Source organism: Triticum aestivum, chromosome 7D (genome assembly GCF_018294505.1).
Source record: "Triticum aestivum cultivar Chinese Spring chromosome 7D, IWGSC CS RefSeq v2.1, whole genome shotgun sequence".
Lineage (NCBI taxonomy): Eukaryota > Viridiplantae > Streptophyta > Magnoliopsida > Poales > Poaceae > Triticum > Triticum aestivum.
The window spans coordinates 394,664,882-394,679,590 of record NC_057814.1 but is presented as its reverse complement, the minus strand read 5'-3'; the positions used below and the strand labels follow the sequence as shown (position 1 = coordinate 394,679,590).

Below are 14,709 nucleotides of genomic sequence, written 5' to 3'. Positions count from 1 at the left end.
CAAAAATACTCTGGCAGTGGTTATGCATAAGAAAACAATGCATCCATTCGAGAGTAAACTTGGTTAAGCTTAACATGATAGTTCTAAATTTCTAACAGGGCCGTCAAGCAGCTAATGGAAAAAATAACACCAATTCTATTCAAACAAATGAGCCCTCTTGATCTAGATGATTATAAACACAAATGTGTAGACGGTTGGAGATGCAAGGCTTGGGACTACAATATATTTGTTATGCCCAGTTTCTTTCGTCACTTCATCCCTAGATGCCTAAATTCTGGCTTCGCCCCTCGTAGGCTCAAAATTTCTTAACACGTGCATGCAGAGAAAAACACCTATTTACACCTCAACTCAAGTATTGACACCGAAGGTGTATTTTATAAATGAACTAAGGGTCACTCAGATGGTTAGGTTTCTTATGTTGTTGTATTTTTATGAATTTATTTCAGGCCTTCCGCTAATGTGTGTTCAGTAGGAGAAGATGTTCCTGTTGACCATGAAGGCGTTTGTGATGATTTCGTCAATCTCAAGATGATGTCTCCTCTTAGTATTTTGAAGGTGTTCTAGCGTGAGTTTATGTGTGTATGTATGAGCATATGTGTTTGTACTGTGTTAAATAAAATGAAGGTGTAATTTACAAGTTGTGGCAAAGTGGCTATAGGATAAGTTGAGCATCGCCTGTGTATTTGCATCTATTTAAATCGTGGCGCTGCAGTCTGCGTCCGTTTAGATGGCGACAAGGCACAAGGCGACGTGCTCCTCCGCGGAACGGCCAGCTACACGACGCCCGCCGCTCCCTGTGCCGCCCGCCTGCGTCCGTCGCCCCGCTCTCTCATTATTTCTCTTTCCCAAGTTCCCTCTGTGCATACATCGCCCGTCTCCCCTCCCTTCTCAGCGACAACGCCGCCGCCGCCGCCGCCGCGTCTGCTGCAAGAAAGAACCAGCAGCAGCAAGTCGGCGACACGTTGCAGTCGTGCTTGGCTTGCGAGATCAATAGTCTGCTGGTCAGGAGAGGAGAATGGAGGCGGCCACAACGCCGGCGGCAGCGGAGACGCAGCACCGCCACGGCGGATGCTTGTCTGTCAGGACGTTCATGCCGCCCGGGCCGGTGGCGCGATGCTCCGGTGGCTCCTCTCAGGCAGCTGGATCTCCCGGTAAGATTCATTTCCTTCCTTCACTCATTTGCTTATTTATTTAATTTTGCCTGTTTGCAATGTTTGGTGCCTGCGTCTGCGTGTAGTTTTAGCTGTTCTTTTTTGCATTATATAGGAACCTCTTCTGCCATTTCTTCTTGTTCCTGAAACAAGGACTATTCCTCGCTTTTTCGAATATTGCGCTGTGGTTGCTGCTACTGAATCGCTGATGCTAGTTTCTTTCCTCTGTTGTTAGATGTGTGTGTTCTTACCTTTCTCTCACTCTGCCGGTGGTGTAATCCTGCATCACAGTTTCTATGGTACCTTGTCCCGTCTACCATTTTCAACGTCTTGATAAGCATTGATGTGTGTTTATATTTTTGTCATGTCACTGTGATGTGCATGCCAATCGATGTCGCCTCAATCTTTTATGTTCAGTACGCGCAGCAAAAGTCAGCATTGCAGGTCCCTAGAGAAATCGTACTGAAAGAACTGCTACTCGCTTGCGCATTTGGGAGAATGTCGTCGCTCAATCATGGTTCTTAACTTCTTATCCTCCCCACTCACGGTGTACTCAGCTTCCCTTTTTTTTTTGCGGGAAGGTGTACTGAGCTTCCAATCTTATGTCTCTGTCATTGCATCGTCCACACCAATGAAGAAATTATTGCAGTGTTTTTTTTTTCACATTCATTGTTCTCGCGATCTCCGTCTTGGCGTTAGCAGTTTGTTGACCAAATGTTTTTAGGCGAAAGATCTGATTTCTTCAATGAAATCTTGCAATGCTAGATTAATTAATTACCTACTTCTATAAAAGTTATTACCTGTTATAGTCTCGTGACAACACCTAGCGTATTAGTTTTTGTAGGAACTTTAAAGCCGTCAGACTTACTTTGTATGCTCCTCTCCACTCTTTTCATGCTAATTCGGTACATATGCCCCCTTGTTGCGGCTCTTTGGTTCTAAGATTACATATGACTTGACCACATCAATCAATTGTGATTGCACATCCACAAAAAATGTTTGTCCATTACTTGAACAGTATGGTATGCTAACAGTTGCTTGCGCTTTTGGGATGCTTAGTTTCAGTCAGGTTCACACATAAAGTAATCGTGGTGCGCGGCTGATTTGGTAGGAAATCTCAACCTTGATTGCCCATTCCACAGTTTCTCGATCAATCAGAGAGCGTTTGGTGAGAAATTATAGGGGGTCTTGGTGTTGGGGTGTATCTCAGATTATAAACATGTAGCACAATGTGAGGGGCAGTATAAGTTAGGTAGACTACAAAAATATTTTCCTTGTCTGATCTTATCATAATGGATACATTAGCTTATAAGAAACACAAGCTAGTATTTAAGATTCCCTGCAAAAAATATACTCCCTCTGTAAAGTACTATCTCTGTTCACTTATATAAGACGTTTTAGACATTCAGACACTGTTCAAAATAGTACAAAGCAAGCTGTCTGAAACGTCTTATAAAAACAAACGGAGGGAGTAATAAAAGGTCTTATATTACTTTACAGAGGTAGCAGTATTTAAGATAGAATAGACCACAAAGGTTCGTCAGCGTGTCTTTTGCCTTGATAGCTAACTTTGTTTTTGTGTTGCTCCAGCATGCACATGACAATTACGAAGTATGTATTTATTAGTCATTTTGCATTGGTTATTATGAAAATTATTTCTAAGTACTCCCTCCGTCCCAAAATAAGTGTCATGGTTTTAGTTACCACGACACTTATTTTGGGACGGAGGGAGTATTATAAAAATTCTTTATTTCGATAGTTTGATGTTGAGTGTTTATTAATGGAATGTGCCTGTTCTTGTGCAGATGAGGCGTCATGTGGATCACCAAGATGGATAGGGAAAAGTCTCTCTTGTGTATGCATCAAAAGGAAAGGGGCATATGAGCGAATATGCGTGAACCTTACACCGGTGCAGGTTTGTTATATCAGAACGTTGCAAAGATTTGTTAACAGTTTTTTGCTTTTGGGGTCAAGAAATCCACTGATCGTTGAATTTACCAGTATTTAAGATAGCAAATACCACAACATGTTCATCAACGTGTCTTTAGCCTTGATAGCTAACCTTGATTTTGTGTCTTTAGCCTCTCCCCATGTGCAACGAGTTTTAGGTAGCCTAGTCTGTGACCTTCCATGCACAATCAAACTCTGCGGGATAGACATGACAATTTAAGTGGACAAGTCATAGTTCTCTTCATAAGATTTTTATCTTCGAATGTGTTAACTTGAATGGCCCAATTCAGAGAACTATAGAGAACTATTTAGCTGTATAAGACACAAACTAGCTAACTGTTTTTGGCCGGCCATTTACAGGAACAAAGGCTTCAGAGGTTGAGGCACCGCATGAAGGTTTATTTTGATCACTCAAGGCGAGATCATCAGGTAACTATATCTACTACTAAATGTAGAAGTCTTGACTATTTTAATCCACACTTCTAATTTTTAAGACCATCCTAACTGATATATTTATAATACTAGCTAACTGCACATGTGTTGCAACGAGGACATACATATTCTAGTGGTTCAGCATCAATCTTGTCTGACATATACCTTACACCCACCATATTCTAGATTTCTGTAAGATTTAATTTGATTTAAGTATGGGTAAGGGAAGGCAAGGAAAGTTTTGATTGAGTTAAGATTTTGGTAAAGATTTGATTTGATTTGGGTATGGGTAGGGGAAGACAAGAAAAGTTGTGGTTTAGTTGAGGTATCGATTTTGGTAAGATTTGATTTGATTTGATCGAGTTAATGTAGGGCGTGGTTTTGGGAAAGTACGACATTATTCCAAGTTACTCCATTTACGTTTTTATTTTGTGCGGCATTGGTTGAGATTACCGAAACAATCAACAGGAAAACGAAAAGGAGGGGGAGTGTGGAGGAAAAAACAGAGGGTGGAGGTGAGGCGAACCTACCAACTCCCCTTTAATAGTACAGATATAGGGTCGGTCTATTCTACTACCACCTCTTAATATTTGTAGCAACCAACTTAAGAGCATCTCTAGCAGATCCCCAAAAGTTATATTTGGTGGAAAATTTCTGATTTCAGGGATTAAGCCCTATCTAACAGGTCCCTCAAAATATAACTTTCCATCCCTTAAAATGCAACCATCCATGCAGTTTCTCAGGATATTTAGGCGGCCACCGGACCTTCCCCTCGGCGCCGACTCGCCTCTCACCGTCGTCGACCCTCAGACGACGGAGCCGTTCCGTGCCACCATCTCGCAGCCCCGCTGCCCTCCCCCGCAGCTTCTCCAAACTCGTTGGTGCTGGAATCGGTATTTTCGCCGCCGCCGCCGCCGTGTAACTCTGCCCGGTCGCCACGAGGTTTGTTTTCGACGGGAATCAGATTGTTTGACCTTGGAGATGGCGTAGAAAGGTCAAGCGCAAGCCCTACGCGGCCGACAGCACCGGAACCGCTAAGTAGAGTGTCGTCGCCGTCACTGCCCCTACATCCTGGACGAAGTTCGTTGCCTCCACGACTAGAAACCCCATCTGCGGCCTGCAAAGCAGTGTCGCTGGTGTTCTCCACCGCCATTTGGACCTAGGTTGAGCTACGTCGTCGGGCACTGCCTCTCCGACCCCGTCCACCCACAAGGTGTTTGTCAATTTGCCTTTACGGGTTTTTCATTTTTTCCTATTTTTCATCGAAGAAAGGTCTCAAATGGATCATTAAGTTCTCCAATGTGTAGATCAAGATGTTGTGGGAGATGATCTTCGAAGATTCATCATCGCACGAGGAAGAAGATGATGAATATGAGTTGGCGACTTCCGTGGTTGCTATGGAGGAAGATTTTAGGAGACCGAGGTGTGGTTCCAGTTTGGTCGAAGGTTGTTTCTTCGAGATATCATCATGGGTCAGGATGGTCTTATGAGGGATTACTTTATGTAATACAATATATCTCCCTTAATGTTTTTGGCGTCGATTCCGGATACACCCGGATCTCTTCAACACCATTATAAAAGCTATGGAGAAACATGATCATTGGTTTCAACTGAGAAGGAGTGCAGCGGGAACATCAAGTGCAAGTTCATAGTTGAAGGTTATAACAGACATGCGAGTCCCTCCTTGTGGATGTTCGACCGGTGCCATCAATGACTATGTTCGCATTGGGGAAGTTCTCATCCTCGAGTGTGTGAGACGATTCTACGCAGTTGTGATCGAGATCTATGGACCGGAGTATTTGAGGGCTTCCACTAATGAAGATACCGAGAGGCTCATGGCAGAAAATGAAGAGAGAGCTTGGTAAGGGATGCTTGGATCCATTGACTGTATGAATTGCACATGGAAGAATTGTCCTGTGGCATGGCAAGATCAGTACAAAAGGCATTGCCATGATCCAACCATCATTCTTAAGGCAGTTGCATCCCATGATCAGTGGATTTGGCACACATGCTTTGGGATGCCTGACTCTCACAATGATCTCAATGTCCTCTAGCAATCTCCTCTTTTTCCAAGGCTTGTTGCTAGTGACAATTCACCTTGCAACTACGTTGTCAATGGTCATGAGTACAACATGAGATACTACCTTGCCATTGGCATCTATCCTCCGTGGGTCACATTTGTGAAGACAGTCCACTGTCCTAAAGGACACAAAAATCTCATTTTGCGACGTGCCAAGAATCTACGAGAAAGGATCGTGAGAGCTTTTGGTGTGCTTCAAACACGCTTTGCAATTGTCTGTGGCCCTAGTGAATATTGGAAGCCTCGGATCCTATGGCAGATCATGACAACATGTGTTATCTTGCACAACACTATCATCAAGGATGAGAAAGAGGGCCCAGAGGATTTTCAATTCTCTGCAATGGTGTCCAAGTGGAGCTAGAACATAGTCGAAATAGGATCGAAGCATTCCTGCAAGCACACTGAAGGATCGAGTGTTGGGGAACGTAGTAATTCAAAAAAATTCCTACGATCACGCAAGATCTATTTAGGGGAAGCATAGCAACGAGAGGGGAGAGTGTGTCCACGTACCCTCGTAGACCAAAAGCGGAAGCGTTATGTAACGCGGTTGATGTAGTCGAACGTCTTCACGATCCAACCAATCCAAGTACCGAACGTACGGCACCTCCGTGTTCAGCACACCTTCAGCACGATGACGTCCCTCGAGCTCTTGATCCAGTAGAGGGTCGAGGGAGAGTTCCGTCAGCACGACGGCGTGGCGACAATGGTGATGTGATCCGCGCAGGGCTTCGCCTAAGCACTACGAAAATATGACCGAGGTGGTAAACCATGGAGGGGGGCACCGCACACGGCTAAGAAACAACTGTTGTGTCTTTGGGGTGCCCCCCGCCCCCGTATATAAAGGAGGAGGGGAGGAGGCGGCCGGCCTAGGGGCGCGCCAAAGAGGGGAGTCCAACTAGGACTCCCAATCCTAGTTGGACTCCCTTTCCTATTCCAGAGGGGGGAAAAGAGGGAAGGGAGAGGAAGAGGAGAAGGAAGGGGGGGGGGCTAGTCCAATTCGGACTCCCTATAGGGAGGGGGCGCGGCCACCCCTTGTGGGCTGCCTCCCCTCTCCCCTATGCCCCATGTAGGCCCAATATTCCCCCGGGGGGTTCCGGTAACCCCTCGGTACTCCGGTACAATACTCGAATCACTCGGAACCATTCCGATGTCTGAATATAACCTTCCAATATATGAATCTTTACCTCTCGACCATTTCGAGACTCCTCGTCATGTCCGTGATCTCATCCGGGACTCCGAACAAACTTCGGTCACCAAAACACATAACTCATAATACAAATCGTCATCAAATGTTAAGCGTGCGGACCCTACGGGTTCGAGAACTATGTTGACATGACCGAGACACATCTCCGGTCAATAACCAATAGCGGAACTTGGATGCTCATATTGGCTTCCACATATTATACGAAGATCTTTATCGGTCAAACCGCATAACAACATACGTTATTCCCTTTGTCATCGGTATGTTACTTGCCCGAGATTCGATCGTCGGTATCATCATACCTAGTTCAATCTCGTTACCGGCAAGTCTCTTTACTCGTTCCGTAATGCATCATCCCGCAACTAACTCATTAGTCACATTGCTTGCAAGGCTTATAGTGTGTGCATTACCGAGAGGGCTCAGAGATACCTCTCCGATACATGGAGTGACAAATCCTAATCTCGATCTATGCCAACTCAACAAACACCATCGGAGACACCTGTAGAGCATCTTTATAATCACCCAGTTATGTTGTGACGTTTGATAGCACACAAGGTGTTCCTCCGGTATTCGGGAGTTGCATAATCTCATAGTCAAAGGAACATGTATAAGTCATGAAGAAAGCAATAGCAATAAAACTAAACGATCATTTTGCTAAGCTAACGGATGGGTCTTGTCCATCATATCATTCTCTAATGATGTGATCCCGTTCATCAAATGACAACACATGTCTATGGTTAGGAAACTTAACCATCTTTGATTAACGAGCTAGTCAAGTAGAGGCATACTAGGGACATTCTGTTTGTCTATGTATTCACACATGTACTAAGTTTCCGGTTAATACAATTCTAGCATGAATAATAAACATTTATCATGATATAAGGAAATGTAAATAACAACTTTATTATTGCCTCTAGGGCATATTTCCTTCATCGAGAACCAAGAAGCTCACAACCAACTTCAAGAAGATCTTATGGAGCACCATTGGCGACTTCATAGCACTTGATTTTTGTGCTCTCGTCATGTTTATTTGGGTTCTTAGTTCATTTGGACGGAATATTGTGTTTGAATTTGAATGCTTAAGTTTGAAAACATTTAATTTTATATGTACTTGAATTGTCTGTACTTGAATAATCAAGTTTTCAATTAATATGTTGTGATAAGTTTGAAAATGGTTGGATGAATTGGCAAACGTTTTTTTAAGGGAATAAGTTTTAGCGGATCTGCTAGATGGAGGCAAGTTTGATCCCCTAAAAACATATAGCTTTCTGAGATAGGGGATATGTTTTGGCATTATAGGATAGGGGATCTGCTAGAGATGCTCTAAGAGCATCTCCAACGGACCCCCACTTCCCCCCTATATGTCCAGGCGAAAAGCCACGACATGGCCCAAGCAGAACAATGCCACCCAACTGGGCCCTCCATACCTGTCCGGGCTGTCCAGCACCCCCCTTATCGAGGGTTTGGAGCCACTGGACACACTCGGGCGCGTCTGCCACATCGGACCGGACCGGCCCACCCCGACCCCACCAAATCCTAGCCATTTGTCTCAGTTCACTCTACTTTCAATCTCGCTCCTCTCCGCCCCTCTTCGCTCCTTTCCGGCCATATCCGACATGGCAAGCAGTGGACCTGAGTCCGGTCGGTCCGGATCCGTCGACTGGGAGCTTGCCGCCTGCTCGGACGAGGAGGACGTAGTCATCCAGCTCGCGGTCCGCCTGTCTCGGGAGGATAGCCGAGCTCCGTCGTCGGAGCCGCCCTCTCACGGATCCACCAGTTCAGCACCTTCTTCGCCACTATGAGTGGGATCCAGTGGTGGCGCCGCATCCGACGTAAGCTCGTGTCCCTTGTCTGCGCTGTTCTGCAGGCGCATGCCGAGTCGAGGTCCCAGCACGCCACCGAGAGAGGCTCTGTGGCTCGGTCAATGGCAGCAATGCCCATGGCCAGGATGCGCTGGATCCAGCAGCTGTGGCGGTGCGTCCGAGGTCGATGCATGGTGTGTCCACCGTGAGAGGGCGAAGGCGCGCCACGTCGCGGAGTTGCAGCATGCCGTCGAGACGAATGCTGAGGAGGATGCTCGTGCCCGGATCTTGGCGAAGCGGCAAGCCCGACCCACTCATGCGCTCGATGGCCTTCCCCCGAGAGAGGATGTGAAGATGGCTGATGTCGCATCTGACACATCCAGCTCGCCGAGCAGATCCACATCAACCCCTATTGCGTCCTCGACCGCTACTTTCGCGACAAATAGGACAAGGGCAAGGGTGGCCGTCGGTGATTAACTTCCCCTATCTATATAGTCTTAATTTAGTTATGAAGAACTAGTTAACATGCCATCATTTTGATAGTCTCATGGTATGTATGAACTCCCCTATGCAATGTCTGGACTATGTATGAGCTATGTGCTAGAAATGGAAGTATGTGTGTTCTACATTGCATGATTGTGTATGGATTTGGGGGTTTGGATATGAGAGGGAGGGTTGCGTACACGAACAAATGGGCAGGCCGGTGCTGTCCATGGACCTATAGGTGTCCAAATTAGCTATGTCCGGTTGGTGATGCTCTAATCGCATCAAACTTCAACTCTGCTTCTCCATCAATATCTTCTCTAATCGCCTGGCTCCCATCACCGCCGCAATGGCCCCCCAAAAGGCCCAAGGATAGCATCTCGACCCACGGGGAAGTGCCACTGCCTCAGAAGAAGACGTGTCATTGAATGATGGCAAGGGACAAGGAAAATAGTCTGCGGAACATAGGGAAAGGACCAAATCGTGTTATACGTCGACACTGTGTGTGACTCCTATCCTTGCACGACCCATCGCATCGACATGGAGCCTTTCATAACTAGTGCTATATAAGGAGTACTAGGGGTATCAAAGAAGAGGAGCTCTCCCTCGCCCTAGTTTTAGCCTACAACACATAGAAGGTTTCAGGCGCTTCACGTCGAAATCAAACCATCATCAGAACTTGCTGAGTCTTCATGACTCGTTGAGTCCCTCCCTCTACATTGTAATCCTCTATATTCTTTATATATACTAGCACAAATGCCCGTGCGTTGCAACAGGAGACATTGTTACCCGTTTCATACGCCCATTTACTGAATCCCAATATGTACAACGTGCAACCTCCTTTGATTATGCAACAAGTCGTTTAATTGCACACCACTTAATTAGCCCACATAGGACAGCATATTCCTTCCTTTTGCGGGACTCATTTTCTTCTTCTCACATCATCATCCTCATCCTCCACTTATTGATTCCCAAGCCAACCTATTGACTTGATCGATAACAGGTAACTCCAAGGAATATATAACAGGTAATTCCCAAGCCGACTTATTGAGTTGGTGGTTTTTTTTCAGGCCCAACAGAGGCCCAATGCAGCATGCGTAATGTAACTGCAGCGGCCTACTCGGGGTGTAGGTTACAAAGAAAATGCTAATTTTTGTGCATTTATTTTCTCATTGCGGCCCAATCTAAAGGAAAAAAAGATGCGGAGCAGGCCCCTTGGCCCTTGTAGGGGACTGACACCCTGTCTGTGGCCCAATCGCAGAAAAAAAAAAGATGTGGAGCTGGCCCCTTGACTGTATGGATTGAAGGCCCAGCCCAAAAATTTATTTATGCATGGGTGGACAAAAAATTTAGTACCATCTCAGAAGATAGGCACGGGAGGAAATAACTTTATAGGGTGAACGGACCAAAAATTAAGAGAAACGTGCCTCCTTTTATTAGTACGTATAGATAAGGAAAGAGCAACGTAGGAAGTAGGGCTTCTACCTGCATTGGGGGCCTGAACCTGGCTATATCGTGTGTCTTTGTGTTCTGTGTCCAAGACCCCTGGCGTCCTGATGTTATGTTCCCTCGAATACAAATTCCAGTACTCCCTCTAGTACCACTATTAGGATCTGACATAAAATCCCTCGACACCTGCCCACCCAGGTGAAAGTCGTAGACTTGACACGGGTGATCCCATTTTCCTGGGTAAATTCCAGGTTTTTTGGCGATACTCTTTCAGCGGTATTGGTGTGCCAATCAACTACGAGGCATCTGTGGCTACTTAAAAAAAATTAATCTCAAGATCTATCGGCTCAGTCTCTCAGAGATGTTCATAGGGGTAGGGTGTGCGTGTGTGTGTTCATAGGGGTGATTGTGCGTATGTGTGTGATCATCTGCATTTGTACCATGTTTCCCCAAAAAAACCTAATTATATGCATGCATATTTGATTAATGGTCGGAAGGGAACGGTACACCAATTAGTAGTCTGAAACGCACCGAAATCTTACATTTTATACATATCACTAGGAAATTTCCCAATTATTTGAGTTCATGATACATAAATTTCCACTAGGAAACGGTGGCTGCAAGGCACTGTAAATTTGTGGCATTTACCATAAGATACTGCAAATTAGATAACTGGATAGCTATATTATCTCCCAAATTATTTTTGAAGTATTATCTCCCTGATTCTGATGGATATCAATTTATGATAATAGGAAGCCTTGAGAGCTCTTTGGTATGCAACATACCCTGATCAAGAACTTGAAGGTTTGGTCTCTGAACAGTGGAAGGACATGGGCTGGCAAGGAAGAGATCCATCAACTGACTTCAGGTAGACAGCGCTGGTCCAAACTAAAACTTGCCAGACTTACTTTAACAATATTCAGCTCTTCTATGAAATTAAGCAGCATTGCATCACTTGTTACAGAGGCGCAGGATTCATATCTCTAGAGAATCTTCTATTCTTTGCAAAAACATTCTCTGTAAGCAATATACCGCAATTGCCTTTTTCATTGCCTACTCTTATGATGAATATTGACCACCCTCCACTGATTTATCTGTGCAGGCGTCATTTCAGAGGCTACTACAGAAACAAAGCGGCAATCGAGCCACTTGGGAGTACCCGTTTGCAGTTGCTGGTGTAAATATCACATTCATGATCATGCAGATGCTGGATCTCCAGTCCAGTAAGCTCGCACCGAAACATGCGAAATTATCCAGTTTGTAAACTGTAATTTTACTAATTTATGGCAGTGAAATCAATTGCAGCTAAACCGAGAACGTTCGTCAAAGCTGTTTTTGTCCAAATGCTTTCAGGTAGGACCAGTGCAGTATACATATAGCTTTCAAATCATTTTCAACAAATTCTCATTGCTTCCTGTTTTGTCCCAGAGGATGAATGGGCATTTGATCTGCTCTACTGTGTTGCTTTCCTTGTGATGGACAAGCAGTGGGTAGAGAAGAACGCTTCTTACATGGACTTCAATGTACGTCTCACCCTTTCTACCCGCAAATCTTCAGATTGCATGTTTGATCGATCTTATGACTGATGTAATTACCAGGAGATACTGAAGTCAACTCGAGCGCAGCTGGAGAAGGAGCTTCTGCTGGAGGATGTGCTGAGGATTGAAGATATGCCATCATACAGACTGCTTTGCTAGCGGCCATATCAGTTGGAAACGATGACTGAGCTCATGATGCGTGTGCATAGACCCCTTTCTTTCCTTGTTCAGAGGATATAAAGAGACACGTTTTGTAAGTGACTAATGTCGTTTTAGGCAATGCATAATCCGTAAGCATCTTTTACTGCAAAGAAACACATACTATCACGAAAGTACCATTCTGAGCTCGAGCTCAAATGAAGATACAGTAAAAAAAAAGGGTAGCCCGGTGTATATAGCTCCCGCTTGCGCAGGGTATGGGGAAGGATCCGACCACTTTGAATCTATTGTATGCAGCCTTTCCCTTTATTTTTGCAAGAGGCTCTTTCAGGACTTGAATCCATGACCTCATGGTCACAAAGCAACAGCTTTACCGCTGCGCCAAGGCTTCCCTTCAGCTTGGATAAACAGTAAAATCAAAAAACAAATCTGTAATTTTTTTGTGGTAGACTTTGAAAAATGTTCTAAGTGCTTGCAAATTTTCATGATCACATTGGTGAAAGGCGTGGTAAAAAAACAAAATTAGTGCTTCAAAATGCTTTTGATAGTAGCATTTTCGGAGCATCGATTTTTTTTGTCAAGCCTTCCATGAATGTGATATCATGATGATTTTTTTGATTATTTTTTGATTTTAGTGTTCATCCAAGCTCATTTGAGCTCGAGCTCAGATACTCCGTGTCATACTATCATCTCTTACTGCATACCCTTCGACACCATAGTGTCGAAAACTTAAACAAGGTAAACGTCATACTATCATCTCTTTACTGCAAAGCCTTCGACACCATAGTGTTGAAAACTGAAACAAGGTAAACGATGAGGCGTTCCATAACTATTGTAGACCTAATAAAGTAATCATAGAAAAGTTTGCAAACATTTTTTAACCATGATAGCATATTAATTTACCACGGCAACAACAGCACCGGTCTAACATCAATATATGCAATACAACGGATACATCATTATTTTGCAAGTGAGCAACTGACAAGATTTCACAAGGAACAGTTGTCTACGTCTGTAAGTGTCTTGGGTTCCGAGACATGTCAATTCTGCAAAATGATATGCAAATCTTTTATACCAACAGACAATTACTGGAAATTTAGATGGTGTATAAAACACACATATGCATACTTGTGGACCCAAGCCAATGTGTTTAGCAATCTCCATCTTCCTCATAATATATTGGTGCCACATCTTGGGTTTATGAAGCTGAAAATAAATTGAAAATGAGTTGCAATCTTCAAGAATAAGTAAGAATTGTCCAACGCATCTGCATACCTTATTCCAAACCGCCGATGTAATCAACCGCCATGCTCCATCCTCTGTAGCCTAAAAAAACAACAGTGTTTGTGTCATTGATGTGATTAAGAAATGTTGCCTTACCACTGCAAATACATGGCCACTATACACCAAACTTACATCATCAGGGATGTCTTCCACGCAGGTATCAAACTGAACAAGAAATAAAGCAGATGCAAGGTATTAGCAGAGAAATGCACGGTCAATAATCAGAAATCAGAGGATCAAGGCATAAATTGCAGAACAGCTGGATACAACAACTTACATTTGACTCCAAATCAGAAAGACTACTATGATCCAGTGCAAATTGCATTCTCTTTCTATATCGAGGGAATATATTCCTTCGACAGACGTCAACCAAACCAGCTCTAAAATCAACCTGAGCCATGTTCAAGAAAAGAAACATACATCACCAAGCATATACAGCAGGCACAAACACAAACAGACACTATTGTTGTTTATTCCTAAATAAGACCAAGGTTTGGTTCCATGAGTACATAACAAATGGCGATTCCATGGCATATGTTTACAATGCTAACCTTCTTATCAGTGGCACCCATTTTCTTAGTAGCAAACTTCCAAATCTCAAAAAAGAGACGATCAATGTCTTCACGTTGCCAATAATCAAACATCAGATTCCACACATTCTCCTGAACCAAAGGAATGTTACGCTCTCAAATACAGCAAAGAGCGGGGTGATCACCGCAATTAAAAAATATTGATGAGAAACTGTACCTCATAGGCCATTAAAGTTAACTTATAGCTCATGCGTGGAAAGCCTGCCGCAATCTTCGCTGCTTGGCAGAATCCTCTATCATCCATCTCCTTCCACTAAAGAGCAAAGAAGTTATCATGGTATTATACCTACTATGTTTGTACCTTTACTCCGCTGTTTCCTTCAGGGAATATACTTACCTTGGAAGATGCTCGTTCATATTCCATATAACGTTTTAAGCCACTGTCCCAAAGGATAAAGGTTATCAGCATCCCCAAAAAAACATGAGATTAGCATATTGTAACATACCTTCACCTGCTGATACAGACCTTGATTTTCTTTGATATTTCTTCAAAGAGCTTTACATACTCTTCATCAATTTCATAGCTAGTAAAAAATGAGCGGTATGTTTCCCAATCGCAGAACCTTCTACCATCCTGCAACCCAAAGGAA

General features: G+C 44.0%; 1 protein-coding gene across 2 annotated transcripts; it reads left to right on the top strand.

The window, feature by feature from the left end:
* Positions 1-741: 741 nt before the first annotated feature.
* Positions 742-12,528, top strand: LOC123169285 (ELMO domain-containing protein A). Of its 2 annotated transcripts, none has more exons than XM_044587124.1 (9): positions 742-1,151; positions 2,957-3,066; positions 3,462-3,530; positions 11,301-11,416; positions 11,513-11,567; positions 11,651-11,771; positions 11,854-11,901; positions 11,977-12,071; positions 12,147-12,528. In XM_044587124.1, the coding sequence occupies exons 1-9, from the start codon at positions 1,016-1,018 to the stop codon at positions 12,243-12,245; spliced, it is 849 nt and encodes a 282-aa protein (XP_044443059.1). In that variant the 5' UTR covers positions 742-1,015; the 3' UTR covers positions 12,246-12,528. The 2 variants fall into 2 exon arrangements, with proteins under 2 accessions (XP_044443059.1, XP_044443058.1); XM_044587123.1 differs by having other exon boundaries at positions 11,839-11,901.
* Positions 12,529-14,709: the final 2,181 nt, after the last annotated feature.

What these genes read in the sequence shown, in the direction of transcription:
- LOC123169285 (XM_044587123.1), top strand. Translation starts at nt 1,016, where the DNA reads ATGGAGGCGGCCACAACGCCGGCGGCAGCGGAGACGCAGCACCGCCAC. An exon ending in GATGCTGGATCTCCAGTCCA is followed by an intron (nt 11,772 to 11,838) that starts GTAAGCTCGCAC and finishes AATTTATGGCAG; the next exon opens with TGAAATCAATTGCAGCTAAA. An exon ending in TTTTGTCCAAATGCTTTCAG is followed by an intron (nt 11,902 to 11,976) that starts GTAGGACCAGTG and finishes GTTTTGTCCCAG; the next exon opens with AGGATGAATGGGCATTTGAT.